General features: G+C 43.8%; 1 protein-coding gene across 1 annotated transcript in view; it reads right to left on the bottom strand.

Moving 5' to 3' along the window:
- The window catches only part of LOC310711154 (uncharacterized protein), a 116,594-nt gene that overhangs the window by 3,935 nt on the left and 90,085 nt on the right, over window positions 1-22,574 (bottom strand). The window contains exons 3-5 of the mRNA XM_083512622.1: window positions 8,385-9,665; window positions 1,837-2,532; window positions 120-800 (exon numbers count right to left, since the gene is read on the bottom strand). Of these exons, the coding sequence (XP_083368748.1) occupies window positions 120-800; window positions 1,837-2,532; window positions 8,385-9,664 (2,657 nt within the window). The 5' untranslated portion in view covers window position 9,665. The remainder of the gene's footprint in view (window positions 1-119; window positions 801-1,836; window positions 2,533-8,384; window positions 9,666-22,574) is intronic.

Genomic DNA, 22,574 nt, shown 5'->3' with positions numbered 1-22,574 from the left:
CAGTTTGCTTTGTGCTCTGCCCCCTGCCGGCATAAATGGCAGGAGCCTTGCCAGAGGCTTGGAAAGAATTGAGGAGCATCAGATGATGACATAAATGGCCTAAGCTGAACCAAACGTACCTATCGAGTATCTGGCTTAGTACTAAGGCATGCCTCTTGAGATCAATAAATTCATCTTGCAGGGTCCTTTGCAGGAGGGGGAAATCATACATGCTCAAATCCCAATTTGAGATCAGAAAAACCCTTGGAGACGACTCCCCAGCCTTTGCCAGATTTTCACAGTAGTAGTTCCTTATTTCCTTAAGGGTTTTGTCCTCCGTGAAGTGTGGGTTTCTTTTTTCGTCAGCTATACTGACATCCACTTTGGTGCGTACATAGAGAAACCTCTTCTTTCTTTTCCAAATTTCACGAGCCAGCATGGCATCGTGCTCGGTGAAGCTTATTTCACTAACAATGATGAAGAAATCGTACTTGTTGAAATCCATCTCTTTTACGTATTTCTCTGCTTCAAACTCATGTGTTCCGATTGCTGGCAGATCCCAGAGAGTTACATCGGGGTAGCTGGGGCACAGGTACCCTTTGAGTTCCTTAGTACCTTGTATCATATCAACCACGGCAGCAGCATCCTCATTGTCTGCCATATTGCACAGGGCATTGACCAGGGATGATTTGCCGACACCTGGCCCCCCTGTGATGGCAACGTCCAGGCTGCTTTTGCCTGGTGGGTGTTCTCTTTGAGCTGATGTGTCTGACCGGGAGCTGTTAGCACCCGCAGCTGCTCCTCCGGGACATTCATCAGGTCTAAGTAAGAACAGAAATATAGCAATGGTTAACTCCTTCTTACATAAAGCTTCTGCTTAAAATAGCTGTAGGCCCAGTCCAAATGGCTCACATTAAAGTCCTAAATAAACAAATACCGTATTTTCCGCTCTATAAGACGCACCAGACCACAAGACGCACCTAGTTTTTGGAGGAGGAAAACAAGAAAAAATATATTCTGAATCTCAGAAGCCAGAAGAGCAAGAGGGATCACTGCGCAGCCTGCATTCGCTCCATAAGACACACACACACATTTCCCCTTACTTTTTAGGAGGGAAAAAGTGAGTCTTATAGAGCAAAAAATACGGTATATGAAAGACTGACTCCTTTCCTAAAGGCTGCCCCACAAATACCTGCAGTTGAAAGGTGCCACAGCACTGGCCATACATGAGTAGGGAAGTGAAGACATTGATCCAACAAGGAAACACCCACTGCCACCCCATTATAAGGGAAAGGGGTGGGCACAGCTTTGTGCTACAAGCAGCAAATGTTGCTGAATTACAGTTCCCATCAGCCCCAGCAGGCATGGCCAATGGGCAAGGAAGATGGGAGTTGTAGTTCAGTGATATCTGGAGGGCCAAATGTTCTTTACACCTAACATACAATATCGGATTCAGGGAAATTGAAATGGATAGCCCACTTCATAGAGGCCTGACTCATGCAATGCAAGGCTTATCAGTTCAGTTATCAGGTAACCCCATTGCGTCCTTCCCACCTCACTGTTAAGGTCTTTGTGCAAGAGAGCAAGACTCTGGGGAAACCAGGGGTGGGGTATAAATAACATTATTTATTTATTATTATTATTATTATTATTATTATTATTATTATTATTATTACTGCTTGATGCCAGGAGCTGGAGTGAGGTACAGTCAACTAAAGGAGGAAAGTGAGGGGAGATTTAGTCTCTACATCCTTATATATGGGTACAGCCACAACAACACAGAAAAAAAGAAACATTAAACATGTTTGCTTTCATATTGCATTGAATAAAGTTTGGCTTCAGCTGAAACCAACATACTTATTGTGTATCTTCCTTCCTGGGTCCTGGGGTGGTAGTAAGGCACGCCTCTGGAGATCAATACATTCATCTTGCAGAGTCCTCTGCAGAAGGGGGAAATCGTACATGCTCAAATCCCACCTTGAGATGAGAAAAACCCTTGGAGGTGACTCCCCGGCCTTTGTCAGACATTCACAGCAATCTTTCCTTATTTGCTCAAGGGTTTTCTCCTCATTGAAGCTTGGTTTCCTGCTTTCAGCAAATATAATAACATCCACTTTGGTGCACACATAGAAAAAACCCTTGTTTGTTTTCTGAATTTCGCGGGCCAGCACGATGGCATCATCAGTCAATCTTCTTTCGCCAACAAGGATGAAGAAATCGTACTTTTTAAAATCCATATCCTTTATGTATCTCTCTGCCGGAAACAGAGGTGGTTGAATCCCTGGTAGATCCCAAAGGGTTACATCTGGATATTGGGGGTACAAGTACCCCGTTGGTTCCCTAGTACCTTTTATCACATCGACCGCAGCTGCACCAAGCTCATCATCTGTCATATTTCGCAGGGCATTGACCAGGGATGATTTGCCAACACCTGAGTCCCCTACGATGGCGATATCAAGGGTACGTTTGCCAAATGGCTGATTCATTTGAGCTAATGTGTCTTGTTTGCTGCTCTTACAAGCCATGGCTGCTCTTCTCTGAGATTTATCACACCTAAATAAGAACAGAAATATTGCAGCAGTTAATGCCTTCCACATCTAACTCCTCTTTTAAAACAGCTGCATCGGTTGCCAGTTCATTTCCAGGCCCTACTCACATTAATGTTTAACTCCATTGAGCATTCAAAGGAAACCATGTTCTGGGTTAGCACTGGAACCCCAGGAATCTCTTATCAAACAGAAATTGGGGTGCAGCAACATTATAGTTATTACAACATCTTAAGTAAATAGCTTCAACAAATGCTCTTGAAATTCCTGTACAGCTTCATCTGCCTCTCTGTTTTCCTGCCTAAGCTCCTGAAATGGCTGCAATGCTTTGATAAGAAGCTTTCAAACTGCATAAATTGGACTTCTTGTCCTGGTGAGGGTTTCCCCTGGAGAGAGAAACTCTGATATACAGGGGTACCTTGGTTCCCGAACTGCTTAGTTGTCGAACAAATTGGCTCTCGAATGCTGTAAACCCGGAAGTAAGTGTTCCGGCTTGTGAACGTTTTTCAGAAGCCGAATGTCTGACACAGCTTCTGCTAGAGTGCAGGAAGCTCCTGCAGCCAATCAGAAGCCGTGCCTTGATTTCAAACGGTTTCGGGAGTCGAACTGACTTCCAGAATGGATTAAGTTTGAGAACCAAGGTTCCACTGCAGTGCTTTCTTCTGGGAGTACGCATACACCTAAAGATTTTCTGAATCTTTATACTTTTGTCCATTTACTGTATTTATTTTTCCCCATTTGAACTATAAAATGGTGATTTTCTTGAGTCAAAATGAGAGTACCCCTAAACCTTTTTAAAGGGGAAAAAGCACTGTTCCACTGTATATTTGATTGTGCTCCTTTCAAACATACGTTCACTGCTGAATACACTGCTGAATAGGAGGAACGGTTGAAATATGGGAAAGTGAGCAAAGAAAGTAACAGAATTAATTAGGGGGGAGCCCCTTTGAGAGCTGAAAGGCAGCATATAAATACTTTTACAATCAGCAAATTAAAATTGCTTACCATTGGCAGCCAGTAGCTCTTTGGAAAAACAGCGACTCCCTTACAGTGACAAGTTGGACACCTATTTGAGAAGATTGCTTTCTCTAGCATCTAGAAAAAACTTATCTGGTACATGGCACGCTTTGAAATATTTTTTTTACAGTGACAGTGACAGCAGGCTTCGCTTCCCTCTGCCTTCCGAACTATGAATAACAGCCAACAAGGAAGTGAGGCAGAGTGGTTTCACAGTGAACTGAGTTCTGTTCTGAGAATATGAGCCTGGCCTTGGTGGGCCAGCAAAACTCTTCTGTTCCGACATTTACATTTACATGGGTCTGAACAACAACAACAACAACAATGTGACAAAGCAACTTGAAATGTAGTTTGGTTCTGACTGGGACCTTCCAGAAGCCAAGATCCAAGTCTGGGGAAGGGGCTCTGTGTGGAACTTCATGGGGATGAGGAGGGAGATGCATTAAGCCAATATATTATGGTCCACAAACAGTAGACTGGCGCAGCAATGTATTTCAGACCAAATGTTCCATTGCTGATAATTCCTGGCTGCTTGCCAGCACACAGCTCTGCTCAAACGGCTGATTTCTGAGAAAGCAAAACCTAGACTGGGTGGCTTTGTTTCCTCTTCATTGTAAACCATTTGGAGAACAAAAACAAACAGAAATCTCTCCAGCCAGACTAGCAGAAGCTAAGCAAGCACAGAAAGCCTTCCCCAGCAGTCAAGAGAACGTGCAGAGGGTCAGAGGGGTGGTTGCCCCGGGTGCAAAATTTTGAGGAGGCACAACCAGGCTGCCCCACACAGGTGATGTCTCACTTCATCTGCCGTCACCGCAAGGCGCCTCTGCCTCCACCAGGCCTCCACTGCAGCAGCTGGCGTGCTTCAGGAAGGAAGTACATCAGTGGCCTTGGCACAGGTGGCAGGCTTTGGCAGAGGACTTGCGGCAGCCGAGACAGAGTGTGAGTTAGGCAGGGAGGCAGGGGATGGCAGGCAAGTGAGTGAGCGATGGGGGGGGGCAGACAAGTGGTGGCAGAGACAGGTGGGATCAGGCATGGAAGGGAAATGTTAGTGCTACCCCCAGCATGAGGAAATTTGAAGGACTGGCTGCTTGAGCAGGGGGCTCCACAAAGCCACCCAACCTCTATTTTATCTTCAGGAAGGCTTGTTCCATGTTCTGTCACCGGGTGTTGCCATTTTCTTGGTCTAGCCCAACAGGGCCAGCTCTACTATTAGCCAGCGTGAAGCATCTGCCTCAGGTAGCAGGTGCTGAGAGTGTGCGTATTGGAGGAAGCCCAGTGGTGGTGGCTATCTCTAACCATTGCCCCTGAGGATCCCCACTAGCCACTCTCCTCTTTTAGGATGCCATGAGACCCTTTGCATACCCTCCAAATTTCTCCAGTGAAAACAGGGACGTCCCATTCCATAATGATAATTTTACTATTTTTAGCCCCACACATTTTACTGGGTTGCCCCAGCCACTCTGGGCAGCTACCAACAAATATAAAATAATAATAAAACATTAAACATTTTAAAATAACTTCCCCATATAAGATTGCCTTCAGACGGCTCAGGGTTCAGATAACTCCATACATTTCTCCAACATTTCTCCAATGAAAATAGGGACATCCTAAGGAAAAGTGGGACGTTCCAGGATCAAATCAGAAACCAGGACGGCTTCTCTAAATCAGGGATGTCCTTGGAAAATAGGAACACTTGGAGGGTCTGCCTTTGCTGTTTTTGCTTCAACAAATTGACATGGCTACCCCTTTGGAAACAGCCTGCCTAAGTCCCCCAAGGCCATTTCCCTCATGTGAGGAGAGGACAGGGCTCCATTGCCAGTGTTCTAAAGTCATTCCATGGCTGATCCAGTTGCTTTCTGCTCCTGGAATGGAGTGAGGGGCAGCAGCCATCTTGTCCACCTCAGGCAACAAAACGTCTTGGGTTGATTCTTCCTCAGAGAATAGATGTCGGGGATTATGAATGTGGGGGAGACAGGGGGCCAGGAGGCTGACCCAGGAAAGGGAGCCACTGGTTAATGGAGCTGGGAGCCACCCGGCAGGCAGCAGCCAGACCAGGCAGAGGAGGAAGAAGAAGAGTTCCTCTTCATCCTGGAGAAGAGTGACTAGTGGGGTGCCACAGGGTTCTGTCTTGGGCCCGGTCTTATTCAACATCTTTATCAACGACTTGGATGATGGACTCAAGGGCATCCTGATCAAATTTGCAGATGACACCAAACTGGGTGGGGTGGCTAACACCCCAGAGGACAGGATCACACTTCAAAACGACCTTGACAGATTAGAGAACTGGGCCAAAACAAACAAGATGAATTTTAACCGGGAGAAATGTAAAGTATTGCACTTAGGCAAAAAAAATGAGAAGCACAAATACAAGATGGGTGACACCTGGCTTGAGAGCAGTACATGTGAAAAGGATCTAGGAGTCTTGGTTGACCACAAACTTGACATGAGCCAACAGTGTGACGCGGCAGCTAAAAAAGCCAATGCAATTCTGGGCTGCATTAATAGGAGTATAGCATCTAGATCAAGGGAAGTAATAGTGCCACTGTATTCTGCTCTGGTCAGACCTCACCTGGAGTACTGTGTCCAGTTCTGGGCACCACAATTCAAGAAGGACACTGACAAACTGGAACGTGTCCAGAGGAGGGCAACCAAAATGGTCAAAGGCCTGGAAACGATGCCTTATGAGGAACGGCTAAGGGAGCTGGGCATGTTTAGCCTGGAGAAGAGGAGGTTAAGGGGTGATATGATAGCCATGTTCAAATATATAAAAGGATGTCACATAGAGGAGGGAGAAAGGTTGTTTTCTGCTGCTCCAGAGAAGCGGACACGGAGCAATGGATCCAAACTACAAGAAAGAAGATTCCACCTAAACATTAGGAAGAACTTCCTGACAGTAAGAGCTGTTCGACAGTGGAATTTGCTGCCAAGGAGTGTGGTGGAGTCTCCTACTTTGGAGGTCTTTAAGCAGAGGCTTGACAACCATATGTCAGGAGTGCTCTGATGGTGTTTCCTGCTTGGCAGGGGGTTGGACTCGATGGCCCTTGTGGTCTCTTCCAACTCTTCTATGATTCTATGATTCTATGAGTTAGGGCAGGATGAGGTGGAGGAAGAAAGGATGGGCCAGTTGACTCCCTGCCTTCCCCTGCTCCGCCATCTTCTAGAACCAGGAGGGGCTTGAAGAGGAATGAGCAGCAGCGGCTTCCGTGCAGAAGAAGTCGCCCTGTGGGAGCTGCTGTCAGTGTTTCTCTTGCCAATAAAGTGTCAACTACCAGCCATGCATCTTCCTGAGCTGTTGCAGTGGGCCGTGACCATTATGTTCCAGTGTGTTTTAACCAAAAAAGCAAAACCACACATGCAAAACCCAAGCTCACAAAATCCCTCATAGCCCAAATTGTCTGTAGGCTCTACTATCCTCAGACTGAATGAAGAAGCGAGACTCATGTTTTAAAGAATGCCATAACAAAAAGTTCAAAATGGCTGCAAGTCCTTAACTTTATTAATCTTGAACTTTTAACTAAAATAATTTCTAGCCTCTGTGGTTCAAGCAACTCTCCCCGGCCACCTAACCCAGAATGTCTCCCTTTGAGAGATGACCCTCTTCCTCAAACCAAGGCAGAAAAGAGGAGCTGCTGCATTAGTGTCAGCAAAGCAGACACTAAATGGGGAGAGGAGAGCAGGCAGTGTGACACTTTTGCTTTGTTCAGGGGGGAAATGTAAGCTTGGTTTCTACGAAGCAGAAATCCAGTTTCTCATCTCAGTTCCCTTTACAATGAAATTAGCCCCACTTCATATCAACACAGAAAATTCAGTATTCAAGAATGAGTCTTCAGGCACATAGCAAATGCATTTCCTTTACTTGGTAGAACTTAATTGAGCACTACAGAAAATAAGATAAATGAGGTTAATAACATAAAAACAGTATAATATGTTAGCATTACAAATCTGAAGTATTGTTAAGGCTGAGAAACCTTGACTAAACCTTAACTAAATCATAATTTTCTGAATCAGCAAGGCTAGAATTGGGCAGGAAGCAAAATATTACATAAGCCAAATGAGAGAGTAACACGCTCCAAGGATGGGGTATGTATTCCCAAATTCTCCTTTGAAGGAGGTTTTTTCCCTACGCTTTCTCAATTATCGACGAAAAGCAAGATTGCATTCCACAAAATCTGCAACTTCAGTATTATTATTCTTCTGAATTGAATTTATATACGGCCCTATACCCAGAGATCTCAGGGCAGGTCATGGAAAACTTCCTGAAAGTAAAAAACTATATGCCCAAAATACCTACACTTAAACTTCTACAGTAATTTTCATTATTGCCTATTATCTAACAAAATAATTTTAGCATTATCTAATAAAACTACATCAAACTTAAACACATCTCTTTCTTAAAGGCCTATCTGGGTAAAGGTTACATGGAGAGGTTTTGATAGCATGTTACATCAATATGACAAATGTGTCTAGTTTACTGCTGAGCATATTTATAAAGTATCAATTAAAAATAGCATTCACTGTGGACACAACATGTTTAATGAATCTCTAAGGGTGCATTGATTAAAACCGGCCAATTCAATTCACAAGACAGCAATTGGGGAGCAGTGGTGTACCTGTCTGGCACGTTTGTCTCCAAAAGACTTTACAAAAATTGGAAGATGCTTTTTATCCCTATTTTTAAAAGCTTGATTGTGTCATGATGTGGTAAGGTAAATCAGCTATAGGGTCTGTTTCATGGTCTCTAGAATCAGCCAAAATGGGTATGAAAATGGGTGCCAAAGTGGGAATGTTTGCCACAGCAGCAGCAGCAACAACAACTCCTACTTTCTCCACCTTGGGCTGCATCATGTCTTGTGCCAGTTCTGCTTGGCCCTGAGATGCTCTGCCTCACACTCTTCCAGTCCTAGGACTTTCTTCACTCTTTCAGCATCCTCAGACAGATTATCCAGGAAGCTCAATAGCATCCAATAAGTTGTGGCAAAAGACACCCCTGCACTTGCCAAGCTACGAACTGGTGAAACTGGGAGGAAACATTGTAAAGTATGGATTATTTTCTTCTTGACAAGATCCTCGGTGATTTCTTTCCCCTGAGGAGACTTAATCACGGCCTTCAGTTCTTCAACAGGCTTCCTGGCCAATCTGGCCAGCCTAGCTAAGGAGCCATCATCCAGCTCAAATCTCTTGTAGAAGACAACCATGGATCCACACAAGAGGACAACATCACAAGCCAGAGGAAGACCTGGAAGGGGAATAGCATTGATGCAAGCAGACACCAGGGATATTTTCCACAGGTGGCTCTTCAGTGCAGATTTCTTCTTTTCTATGACCTCAGAGGAAAAGTTGGGGAGGCTGAACAGGAATGCAATTCTCTTCAGGCTGGGCAGATCTTTCTCCAAGGTCTCCACCAGTCGGGGGAAGTCATACTTGGCAAGGTCCCAGGAAGAGATCAGAAAGCTCTGGTGACTGGAGTCCTTGAAGTTTAGCAAGTTCTTATTGCACTCATCCCTGATCGTTTGAATGGCTTGATCTTCACTGAAGTTTTTAGGATAATCCCTTTTCATGCTGGACATATCTATATCCATTTTGGAGCGTACAAAATAAAACAACTTATTCATCCGTTGGATCTCCTGAGCTAGTTCAATGTGGCAATTTCGGAACCTTGTGGAACCTACAATGATGAAGAAGTCATATCTGGGGAAATCCACCTTCTTAAGGTAACTCTCTGGTGAAAAACCTGGGGATCCAATTCCTGGCAAGTCCCAAAATTTCACTTTGGGATAGTCGGGATGCGAATAAGCATTTGGATTCAGTGTGGTTTCTGTTACTCCTACAGGGGCAGCACCATCATCTTCTGCCTTCAGGCCTCGGAGAGCATTGATGAGGGATGATTTCCCAGAGCCCACCTCTCCAGTGATAGCAATGTGAAGCTCAGTGTTTTCCAACTCCTCCAGCTCCTTTTTAACTTCTGAAGCTGCTTCCTCCATTCCACCATCACTGAAAGTCTTCTCATATATCTTGATTACTTCATTGAAATATGTAGCAGGGTCTGATTTTATGTCTACATTTTTTTGGAGAAACTTGATAAACTCAAGGAATGCTAAAAATTTCTTTTTATATGACAGCATCCTAGAAAGTAAAAGGGAGAATTCAGAAAGACTTTGGCAATACTAGTGGTCCATCCAGCTGGGAAATTCAGTGATGATTTACACTCAAGTGAAATATGAATATCTCCCCCCCCCCCAAAAAAAACCCCACCACATTCAGATCTTGACATTGTGGGCTCTTCTACATGGAACTTCCATTTATGCTCACTGCTGCTCTTGCATATATGCTTTTCTCAGTGTCTATAGAACATCATCATCAAAATGCCATTTCACATTCTGTTCCCACTTTTAATCCAGATTTTCCATTTCCCTGGGTGTTTTGTTTTGTTTGTTTGCTGTTTACTTCTTGGGGTTTGCATGGAAACCGTAAATCCAGATTAAATGGGAAAATAACAATGGGTGGCATTTTGATGAGAACATTCTCATGTAGACACTCAAAAACTCCCATATATGAGCAGCAAGAAATCCTCAATAAACTGTGGTGTGGAAGCTTCCATTCATGCTCTGGTAGGAGCACTGAATTTGATTGGCTGGTGTGTCTGCACCATGCTGGACTCCCCACCACTTTGCACCACCCCTCCTCCCTGGTAAGACACAGGGACACACCAATTGGTAAATGAACCGTGTGACTTCAACGCATGGAATGAGGCACCTCTGCTCTGTTCAGATTTTTCTTAAAAACAAATATTTCCCTTGATCCAATTCACTGTGGTTACTGCACCCACACTTGAAAGGGTTTGCCATAAGGCATATCAGAGCCCGGAATTTCACAAAAAACACATATATGCAGACACTTTCACACATTACAACTTGCATTGCACCTAGAGTTCTGCATCAGTGCCTCAACTGTATTTGGTAGAGGCAGTCAGGAAGGTGATGGGTATGGTGTATTTAGCGAAAAATGAAGATTTGCCTCTCACTCTCATGTCATTGGATATATATAAACCATTTGATTTGGTGGGTTGGAATTATTTGAAAAAGATATTGCAAAAATATAAATTTGGACTGAAATTTCAACAGGTGGTTGAGGCAATATATACAGAGTCCAAAGCAATGGGAGGAATTGATGGCTCGCAGAGGACTTGCGGCAGCGGAGACAGAGTATGAGTTAGGCAGGGAGACAGGGGGTGGCAGGCAAGTGAGTGAGCGATGGGGGGGGGCAGACATGTGGTGGCAGAGACAGGTGGGAGCAGGCATGGAAGGGCTGAACCCAGCATAGCCCGGCCCAGAATTCCTCTCTGGGGGTGCTGCCAACCCACGGTACACCACTGCTCCCAACTACACATTTTGTTTCCTAGTGCACTCCAAAAAACAAACAAACAGCCTTTGGGCACCAGAATATGTGTGAGTCCAGGGGAAAAGGAAGCCCTGCAAGTCCCAGAGGATGTTTGCAAATGTTTTTAGTAAACAGGGAAGTGGAACAGAGAAAGATGAAGGTCGGGACAGCGACTATGTGGACAGCTTCCGAAGAGCTTCTCTCTCCACTGTGTCAACCCAAAAGAAAGGAAAAGAGGCGGGCGCCAAGAGGAGGAGAAGGAGGAGGGCAGCTTCCGAGCAGCTAAAGAAGGATAGTATGTCAAATTAACACCCAGCATCGTTTGGGAGGGAGACCCGGGTTGGTTTCAGAGCAGTTAGTTAAAGTTCTTATACTAGCACTAGGTCAATAGTGAAGGCATGTAATTTATTCCCTTTGTAGCAGGGAAGAAGGGCGGCCTTCTCCAACATTAATAATAGTAATAATAAACAACTCTGGCCGCCCCGCCCCACCCGCCTAGCAAGGAGCTCAGAGTCGATCAAGCTCAAAAAGAAACGGAAATCATCATAATCGCAAGGGAAAAGTTCAGCTCCTCACCTGCTGCCAGCCCGATTTTTTTACAGTTTCTAAACACTTTTCTCCTTCCAACTCTCTTCCTTCCTCTCTTTTATTCCCTCTATCTCCTGCTCGTCGCACTACTAAAAGCAAAAACGAAAGCGAAGTTGGGAGCGAAGACAACGTAAGATCGCAGGCGAGTTTGAAATTTTCCCTTCCCCTCTCATGGTGATAATCGCTGATTTCCCGATGGCAGCAAATAGCAAAAGCAGCATTCCTCGCTAGGGGGAGCACTGAGCAGCTGCTTGATAGACGGTCGAGATTCTGCCTTTCCTGGGAAGTCCCGAAGGATCACTTGTGAAACTTGAAGGATCAGAGGTGGTTAATCCTTCACCTCCGTTGTTGTTGCCTCTCTATCAGTCTCAGCAGCACCCGAGTTGTCTGCAAGCCCACACAATCCAGATATTATTCCTTGACAGCTTCCTTGTTGTCTGCTTTTGCATTGTTACATTGATAGGCTGCGAAAAGTGGAAGGGCTCTAAAGCTGTGGGGGTTTGGGGCATCTTAGAGGAAATAGTTTAATTTTTTGAAACATTCCGATATTCTGCAAGGTGCTGAGCGGCTTTAGAGTCTGCAGGACAAGCTGGCTTTGCAGACCAAAACAAATAAATACCTTGTTACGCAGATGTAATTACCACAACATATGGAGGGCAATAGGCTGAATGGTAATGTTTGTAACAAATGTTTTACTGGTTCCTTCCTAACATACGAATCAGGTCCAGGATATACTGTACACCATATACAATCCTAAAGCAAGGTATATAACCTGTTCAGCCAGTAGGCTTGGTCTTTATTGAAGACTGTCGCGACAGGACTCACTCCCACCTGCCACAAGGTGGAACAAGATGGAAGCCCCGAACAAAAGAGCCCCCAAGCTTTTATTAGCTGCTAATCCCCATGTTATCCCCCCCCCCACATCACTCATACACCACGGTTACATCATGAAAGGGGAGGTCTGGTGGCAGTAATCAGAGCATCCTGGACCCTGCCCCATGGTTCTCCTTGCCCTCCACCAAACACCCATCAAGTGTAACAAAAGAGATCTTTACATTTCCCCATTTCCCAGCCAAGTTAATCACACCCTTTTGTCTTCATCTGGGTTTGTTATTTCTGGAATGGCTACCTGTCTGGCACTCAGGTGTCAGGATGCCAGGGATTATCACTCAGGCAGAGGGGCTGCTGAGTAGCTGAGCTCACATGTCTATATGAATTTCTGAAGTTTTCCCTGTGAGCCAGTACATAGATACCTTTATCAGTGAATTGTTACATTTGGATAGGAAGAAACTGTGATGAAGTGTTTTGTGGGGACAAATCACAAAGTCACAAAAGCGATTGTGCTGATTTTGGTAGTGGGCTGCACGGGCATGATATCTGCTGGAGGGGCAAACCCCCCCCCAACCTATACATAAATTCCTGCAAGAAACCTATTTAATTAAATCCAATGTAGATACATTTCTTCCTTTCTTAATACATGTTTGTTTGAGTTCCTATATTACACAGTCCTCAAATGTGGTTAAGGAAAGGTCCCTGGAATGTAATGGACGATACAGCTGTTGAGGTTGGCTAGCATAGGTAGCTGGCCCAGGCAGCTGGCTTGGGGAGAACAAGGTTTCTGGATATTTTCTTGTTTCGCCCTGAAGGGCTTCCTCAGCTGTTAATAGTTCTATATAATAAATATAAACACTTGATAATACAATGATTAATATTAGACATGTAGAAATTACAAATATAAATCTATTATATCATATCTAAAAATTATAAAGTTCATACATTATTAAGCCTTATCAAGCATTAAAAGATACAGAGGTTGTGCATACTATCGAAGTGTGTAACAGATCATGTAAACAATGATTCTTGGACGATTCTCAATAGTAATGGCCAATGAATCTCAGTACACCCTTAATAAGCAAAACCATATGATGAGGCAAGTGTTAACCTAAACGCAGTCTTAAAGGAATATGACCACAACGATGTCACATAAGCAGAGCTCTTATATAGTATATGTTTCACATAGCTCAAGGGTTAAAATGCACCTCTGGGTTATTTGTGGGGCATAGGAATTTGTTCTTTTTTCCCCAAAATATAGTCCGGCCCACCACATGGTCTGAGGGACGGTGGACCGGCCCACAGCTGAAAAAGGTTGCTGACCCCTGACATAGCTTGTGTGGGATATGTCATTATAAAAAGCATGTATACAATTCAGTATTTAGACCTAAACGATGCAGAGTGTTGAGTAAAATAAATAAATCTGCTTTCCTTCTGTGTAAGGACTCTTCCTGAATTTTCAAGAGGTCCTTAATAGGTCCAAAGTACAAAAAAATGTAAGGTCATCCTCAGTGTGCGACTTTTGAATGAAATGGGATACCAGAGGACGACCCAAAATTCTATTTCTGATCCTAGAACGATGCTCCAATATCCTGGTTCTGATTGGTCTTGTGGTTTGTCCCACATATAATAAACCACATGTACATTTTATTATATAGACAGTGCATACAGTAGCACATGTAGCAAATGATTGTATGGTGAATTTAAACCCTCACTGTTGGTGAACTCTTTTACTGGAAGTGCGTATCTGCTGGCAACGCAGTGTCTGCACTTGAAAAAACCTCTCGGGGCTGTTATTAAAGTCTGTTGTTGTGGTATGGGTTTTAGATCAGTTTGTACCAGTATGCCTTGAAGGGATCTAGTGCGTCGTTTCCTGAAGCATGGAAGGACCTCACAACCAGGAATATCTTTTAAGATATGCCAATGCCATTTCACTATTCTCACAATGTCTCTCGTTATGTGATTAAATTCTAAGGAAGAATGGATTCTCTTGGTGATCTCATGAGTATCAGTCCGGGTTTTTATTTTTTATTTTTTATTATTCCGCCCAAAAAAATTTATTGGTTTTTACAATATTAATGACAAACAAAAACACAAAACGAACAAACATAACAAACATAAATCATAACCTTATTGAATATAATAATTATTAACTTTGTAGAGTGACTTCCTCGTTTCCCCTTAGTTGAATTACATTGCATATCCTGTTAATGTTTAATTTAAAGTGTATAAAAATTGGGATTTTGGGAAACCGTTATCAGTCTGGGTTTTTAAAAGTGTGGTTACGTGGTTACGTGGGTAACCATGTTCTAGGAAGGAGGTTACCAACTTGTCAGAGTGATATTTCAAATCCTTCAAATTAGAAGAATTTATTTTGAGCCGTAGAAATTGACCAAACGAAAGGTTATCTTGAAGGTGTCTTGGATGATTGGAACTATAATGAAGTAAAGAATTTACATCTGTCCTTTTTTTAAAGGGGCGAGCCTTGATTTTTAGCTGGTCAATGTAAATTTCCAAATCAAGAAAAGGTAAAGAACTAGAACTGAATTTACCTTCAAATTTTAAATGTGAGTTTAGACCATTTATCCACAGATTAAACTGATCAAAAATATCCTCACTGAATATAAACAATAAATCACCAATGTAACATCCATAAAACAACAAATATACTCCGTATGGGTTATTATGAAAAATGTGTTCTAAATCAAAATTACTCATGAAAATATTGGCCATGCTGGGAGCGCATCTTGAATCCATAGGCACACCCTGTAATATTTAGTCCCAAAACAGAAGCAATTGTTGTCCAAAATTAAAGATACAATTTCCATGAGGAAATGTACTGGTGCAGATGTTTTATTATGAGTCATTAACATATCCTGAATCTGTGTCTTCACTTCATCTAGGGGTACATTGGTATTATAGTGAGGAAACATCCCAAGTGGCTGTGATACTACGCTGGGTAACAGGTATGTTCTCGATAAAGGTAATGACATGTTTAGTATCACGGATATACAACGGTGCTTCTTTTGTAAGGGGATTCAAGAAGTTATCGATGTAGTGTGAACAATTTGTATATGGTATATGGTTACCAAAGCTCTGCCCCTTCCAGCCCTGATGGCCAGCACTTATATTTCCTCAGCCCAGCCCCCTTGCTCCTCCTTTGGCTGCCTCTGTCCAATCAGCCTGGTTTAAATTCCTATTGGCTGTTTGCTAGAACCAATCATAAAAGATACACCCATTTCCTATTACCTTTTATGGGAGACAAAGAGCTATATTTCCTTCTATCCATAAATGGCAGACAAGTAGCCATATATCTTACATTTGCCTCGACAAGGCACCTTAATTACCAGATCACCTTTTGCCCCTGTTGCCCCTGCATTCCAAAACAAATGGCTAAAACAAATGGCTCGTGGTATTAAATTCTATCTAAACAGAGATCTTGGGTTCACATTCTCACACACCATCAAAGAAACAAGAATCTAACATAAGAATCTAACATTTCTTACTTTCTAAATCATTTGCCTAATTACATTAAGCCAACAAATCTCATACATAACATAGATAGCTTTTTAGAAGAAAAGGCCTTTGCAAAGTAAAAAAGGAACTGAGTAAAAAACAGCTTCAAAAGAAGCCTCTTCAGTTTACACCCCCCTTTCCCAGCCAGCTGCTCTTCCCATTAGCTCTTCCCAAAATTTATTGCCCTTTAACTCTCTCAGTATACCTTAAACCTTAGGAAAATATGGCTAGAGTCTGATAGGAGGCACAGGGTATTATTTTCTGTTAAACAATAAATCTTACTATTTACCAACTCTTAATTAGTGTTTTTGCAGCTTGATTGTATTCTGTAATATGTAGGGTCAGTGTAACATTTGCTCCCAGCCTGTAATTCCCTTTTACAACTTTGAGAAACTTGTCTCCTGCTACTGCTATAAATCAGGGGGGCCCTTGTTCAGGAGAGCAGGAAGATAAACAAACAAGTACTTAGCCAGCTGGTTTCTGCCTGGCATGAAACATACAAACATTTGCAAATATATCTTTAAGCTCATTTTAAAATACAGGCCTTGATCAGATGCCTCATAACCACCACAAGAGCCCAAAGGCTCACTACCAAATACCCTTACACCTGTAACCAATGCCTCAAGTCATCTGCAATATTGGCCAGCCATATATCATTCCCCCAATTGGAAAGGGGTACAACATCATCACGAAATAGTGCCATCTTGCTGAAAACTATAGAAGGGTGTGCGATCACCCGGCCACCCAACGTGATCACCTTCTGTGAAACGGAACGATTCAAGTGTTTTCGGGCATAATCTGTTGCTGCTGGAGAATTGCTGCCACACCAAACGCGTCTCTCCAAGAGCAGCGACCAAAAGAGAGTCATTTTCAGGAAATTCAGCGCAAGATTGTCCAAGTCCTTTTTGATATTGAAGAGCAAGTCCACGCCTTTCCGGCAAGGCAAATCGTTCTCGCCCAGCTGCAAAACCAAAGCATTTGGGGCGGGGGCATGTGCATCCACCCTGGCCTTCACAATTGGCCTCATCTCTAACCAGCGCATCCCATGTGCAATTGAAAACCCAGCTGGCACCCCTGGCCACTAGCTGCCACCTGTTCCCAGGCCCAGTGGATGATACTGTGTCCCACAATCCAAATTTCTATGTGGTTTGTCCCTGAAAAGCAAGAAAATGACAGAGAAGTGTAAGTGATAGGTCTGTTTTAAATTTTGGAGTTGTCGCGGATATAACTTTTGTACGCGTTGGATTGCCAATGTCCCATGTCTTTTATTCTGTCCACTGGCAAACCCCAGTGGGCTGCCATTGTGGTGGGCCCGATCCAAAAAGAGTGGTGTTTGAGTTTTATTTTACAACCTGATCAGCAGGACCTTTTATTGCCCATCTAAAGACTGCTGAATCTCCCTTTCAATGAAAAGACAAGTAGTTTGCATTCTAATGTTGTAAATAAAAATCTGCCCCTTTCCCTTATGGGATTTTTAAATTGTTTTAATTCATTTCACGGGGGGGAAATAATTTTATTGTTTGCAGCTTCCCAAGGAAGCTCAAGGACATTCTATTTTTTCCTTTTTGCCCCTTCCTTTTCTAACTGTCTCTAAGTCCCCAAAAAACCCCTGCCCCTTACAGAATATCCTGTCTACAGATGTGTTACTACAAATCCAATGATGAAAAAGCAACAACAACCCAATTCCCCAATTCCTCGTGACCACAAGACTATTTATTACCTGCAACAACAACAGACACCTGAGTTTTCAAAGTGGCCACAGCAATTTCTTTCAAAGGGTATAGACTGACAGAGGAGGGAGGCTGACAAAGGGGGGGGGGGAGTTGAATTGCAAGGACATTCTCTCACTTTTTAAACCTCAAGACTCTGTGCTCCAGGACTGAAAAGATGTGTAAAAGATCATGATTGCCTCAAAATATGCAACTGATATTTAATTAGTTTGTTGTGTGATATTATGTAGGAATGCTAAAATGTGTCTGGCAGTATGTTCTTTCCACAAAGGGGGGACCCAATTATTGTGTGTATTGTAATTGTTTTTATGTTCAGTGTTATTGCTTACATCAGTGGAGAATTCTCATGCATTCTGAGCCTTCTAATAGATCAGGCTATTGCGTAATCCAGTATTTAGATTAGATCATGTTCCACCTGGCACACTCTGGAGTGTGCCAACCTTCCTTACCCATTTTAAAATGTGCTAAAACTCATTTGTTTTTGTTCTCCAAATGGTTTACGATGAAGAGGAAACAGAGCCACCCAGTTTAGGTTTCGCTTTCTTAGAAATCAGCCATTTGAGCAGAGCTGTGTGCTGGGGAGCAGCCAGGAATTATCAGCAACAGGACATTTAGTCCTAAACACATTGCTGTGCCAATCTATTGTTTGTGGATCATAACACATTGGTTTAATCAGAGGTCAGCAAACTTTTTCAGCAGAGGCCAGTCCACTGTCCCTCAGACCTTGTGGGCGACCAGACTATATATTTTTTTTGGGGGGGGGGGAGAATTCCTATGCCCCACGAATAACCCAGAGATGCATTTTAAATAAAAGGACACATTCTACTCATGTAAAAACCCGCTGATTCCCAGACCGTCTGTGGGCCAGATTTAGAAGGTGATTGGGCTGGATCTGGCCCCCGGGCCTTAGTTTGCCTACCCATGGTTTAATGCATCTCCCTCCTCATCCCCATGAAGTTCCACACACAGCCCCCTTCGCAGACTTAGATCTTGGCTTCAGAGGAATCTGGAAGGTCCCAGTCAGAACCAAATCACATTTCAAGTTGCTTTGTCACATTGTTGTTGTTGTTCAGACCCATGTAAATGTCGAAACAGAAGACTCCTGCTGGATCTGTCCAACCAGATGCCTGTGGGAAACTGGAAAGCAGGACCTAAGCACAAAAATATTTTCCCCTCCGGTGGTCTCCAGCAACTGGTGGTGTTCAGATGCAGTATAGCCATTGTGGCTGGAAGCTACCGCTTGCCAACAAATGGTTGATGCACACCAATGCACTTTCATCTCAAAACCCACATCTTTAAATGAGGTTTTGCCCAATGTATTTTTGCATATTATTTCAGGACACCTGCGCCACAACCAGCTGGGCTATGATTGGGGGAGGGGAGGGGAATGATGGTGAGGCATCTGATGAAGATCTGCATTTTAAAATGAGCTTAGAAATATATTTGTAAATGTTTGTATCTCTCATTCTCTCATGCCACACATAAGGCAGCTGGGTGCTTTAGTAGATGTTTTCCTAAACAGGGCCCCTCTGAATTGTATTAGCATTAGCAGGAGACGAGTGCCTCAGGGTTGTAAAAATTACAGGCTAGGAGCAAAAGGTCACACTGACCATACAAATTACAGAATATAATCAAGCTGCAAAGACACAATTAAGAAGTTTTATTGTTTAACAGAAGACACGAGCCACATCTTCATAAGGTTAAAAAAGGGCAAGAGCTAATGAGAACAGCAGCTGCCTGGGAAAACCGAAGAGGCTTCTCTCTGAAGTTGATTCTGGAAACTACTGTTTTTATTAAATTCCTTCTCTTTGAAAAGGCCTTTTCCTTCTAGAAATCTATATATGTTGTGTATGAAATATATTGGCTTAAATGTAATTATGCAAGGGATTTAGAAAGTAAGAAATGTTAGATTCTTATGTTAGATTCTTATTTCATGGATGGTGTGTGAGAAGGTGAACCCAAGATCTCTGTTTAAGATAAAATTAGAACAATTAGCCATCTGTTTTGCAGTGAGTAGGGCAGCAGGGCCAAAGATAATCTAATAATATATGGCTACTTGTTTGTCATTTATAGATAGAAGGAAATATAGCTCTTTGTCTCCCATAAAAGGTAATAGGAAATGGGTGTATCTTTTATTATTGGTTCTAGCAAACAGCTAATAGGAATTTCAACCAGGCTGATTGGACAGAGACAGCCAAAGGAGGAGCAAGGGGACTGGGCTGAGGGAATATAAGCACTGGCCATCAGGGCTGGAAGAGCAGAGCATTGGTAACCATATACCACTGTGTCTCTCATTTATTTGTCTGACATAATTTCTCTATTGCTGCGTTGAATATTTCATTCCAGCTAAGCGTTAACCACAAGCAGGGTGCTATAGTTAGACATTGTTTGACCTTGTGATGGGGGAGGGGAGGGGAGGTGTGCCCATCACCTGCCCCTACAACCTTAAGGGTATTCCATTAAAGGAATCCAGGGGTGTTGATCTTGTCCAAAGCCCGGGTCGGGGGCTAGGGCCATGACACGACCCCGACAGGAACACCAGGGGGAGCTCAACAGGGCTTCCCCTTCCGGAGGTTTACCCTTACCAGACTTCCTGCGCATCGGGCAGGAGTCAGATATAGTCGGGACCATTCGATGCCTAAGCCAATACCGCTCACATTCTGTAATCAATAAAGTTGTGCCCAAAATTTTGCCCAATAAGATTAACCTAATATCCGTGTCCTTGTTTGAGTTATTTCTCAACAAAAGGGTGGCTGCGGGGTCTTGACACACAATTCCTGGCTGCTTGCCAGCACACAGCTCTGCTCAAATGGCTGATTTCTGAGAAAGCGAAACCTAAACTGGGTGGCTCTGTTTCCTCTTCATTGTAAACCATTTGGAGAATAAAAACAAACGGAAATCTCTCCAGCCAGACTAGCAGAAGCTAAGCAAGCACCGAAAGCCTTCCCCAGCAGTCAAGAGACTAGTTTGGTGCAGCCAATTCTGTCCAAAGCAGTGAACCAGCTGTAGGTGGAAAAATCTGAGAGTTTGTGACAATGATGACTCCAGAACACTAAACACTATTTCCCAGGACAATTTTGATGAATAAAAGATATTTTTAGAATGCAAACTACTTGTCTTTTCATTCAAAGGGAGATTCAGCAGTCTTTAGATGGGCAATAAAAGTTCCTGCTGATCAGGTTGTAAAATAAAACTCAAACACCATTAGCCTTATGACTTAATATTGAATCCATAGGATGTTTAAAAACAGCAGCAGCAGCAGCAGCAACAACAACTGTGTTTTCCCTCTGGCAGCCAGCACCTGCAAAAAATGGGGCTCTGTGTGAGCAGGTACTCACAGCCATACAGAACAGGATTTAACAGCTGATAATTGTGAGATTAAATCCTGCTGCTTTCACTGCCTGCACCCATTCCCTGCTGTCTTAGCCAACACCTGGAGCCAACCTAGAATTGAACACCATGCACCTGCCCATCAGCTGATGGCAGCTGTTTGGCAGGTAGACGTGGTTTAGAAAATGTTGTGATCACAGGCCAAATTGGACCCCTTCATGGGCCAAGATTGAAATAAGAGCTCCTCTGTTTACTCAGCTTGCCTCCCGATTGAATAATGATAGGAAGGCAGGTGTCGCAAAAGTAGTCACGTTGCATTAACACGCTTTAGCACCCACTGCCACACTTTGTGGACAGGGGCAGATCACGCCACTGCTCCGCAATTGGCCCATCCAATACGTCACCCCCCGCATGGGAGCTGGGCCCCTAGGAGTTGGCCCCTATGTATGCCCCTTTCCCAGCATGGGAGCCTAGCCAAGCATTGCCAAGTCATATCCTGAATCTAGCGGGATCTCATGGTGGGATCTGGATCCCTCCTGGTGCCTTGTGAAATTTCCCCCTGGGCAGGAATCTCTGAGCGGTGCGGCCACGTAAGGGTTAAGGGGAGCAAGACAGCTGGGCTCCCTAGAGCAGTCTGGAAAAGGCCCCTCTCTGTCTCTCCTCATCTCATCTCCTCTCCATGCTTGTCTTGGAAGGCTGCTGGGGTGGTGAGTCTTTTGGGTGAAGACTCTAGGGTGATGGGGGTTGCAGAGGAGGCTGCTGGGAGCTGAGATATGAATGGATGGGGGAAAGGGAAGCCATGGGACCCAAGGCCTCTTGGCACCCCCCCGGAATGCTTGCCCTGCCCCATGGGCGGCTAGCCCTACCCCAGGAGCCAGAGCACCTAGCTCCACCACTGTTTGTGGAGCCAGCTCCTTTTGGAGAGCTTGGGTTGGTATCGCCAGTCCTTGGTTTCAGGTTTGGCTGGAAAGATGAAGAAGCACTTCTCAAACCAAGGAAAATTCAGCATGAAAGTTTATTAATACAAGCTCGTAATACATAGCACACACATAAATACTCTCTAAATCTAGTCCTAAACAGAAAACAAGAGGCTTGGGTAGAATTGAGGAGTGCCAGATGATAACATAAATGACCTAAGCTGAACCCAACTTACCTATCACGTATCTGATTGGGTACTAAGGCATGATGGGAAATCTCCCAGAGCCATCTCTGAGGGCCGACCATCCTATTAGGTCCCCCACCTCTGCAGAGGGGGAAAGATCACGCTCTTCCTGCCCAGTTGAGAAAACAAGGTCCAGAGAGCGGCTTGCCACATGGGTTGGGCTGTTGACATGTTGGGACAGCCCCATAGTTGTCATGGCAGCTATGAGGTCCTAAACCACCCCAGAGCTGGTCACCTTGGCATGGATGCTGAAGTCCCCCAAAACCAGCAGTATACGAGTCTTCAGCCTCCCTCTGAGAGGTTCTTTCAGCTCAGGCAAGGAGGCTGCTGGGCAGCGAGACAGGTAGTAAGGATATCAAACGCCATTAAGACCAATTACAATAGTTTGGGGTATTTTGTTGTTGTCTGAAAGAATGCGATAACAAAAAGTTTGAAGTGGTTCCAATCCTTTCTTTATTAACCTCAAACTTTTAACTATGTTTTAAAACAATTTCTAGC

The sequence above is a fragment of the Podarcis liolepis genome (assembly GCF_965112155.1).
Source record: "Podarcis liolepis genome assembly, chromosome: 7".
NCBI lineage: Eukaryota > Metazoa > Chordata > Lepidosauria > Squamata > Lacertidae > Podarcis > Podarcis liolepis.
Note: the sequence above shows the minus strand (reverse complement) of the source record. Positions and strands in the feature narration are given on the sequence as shown.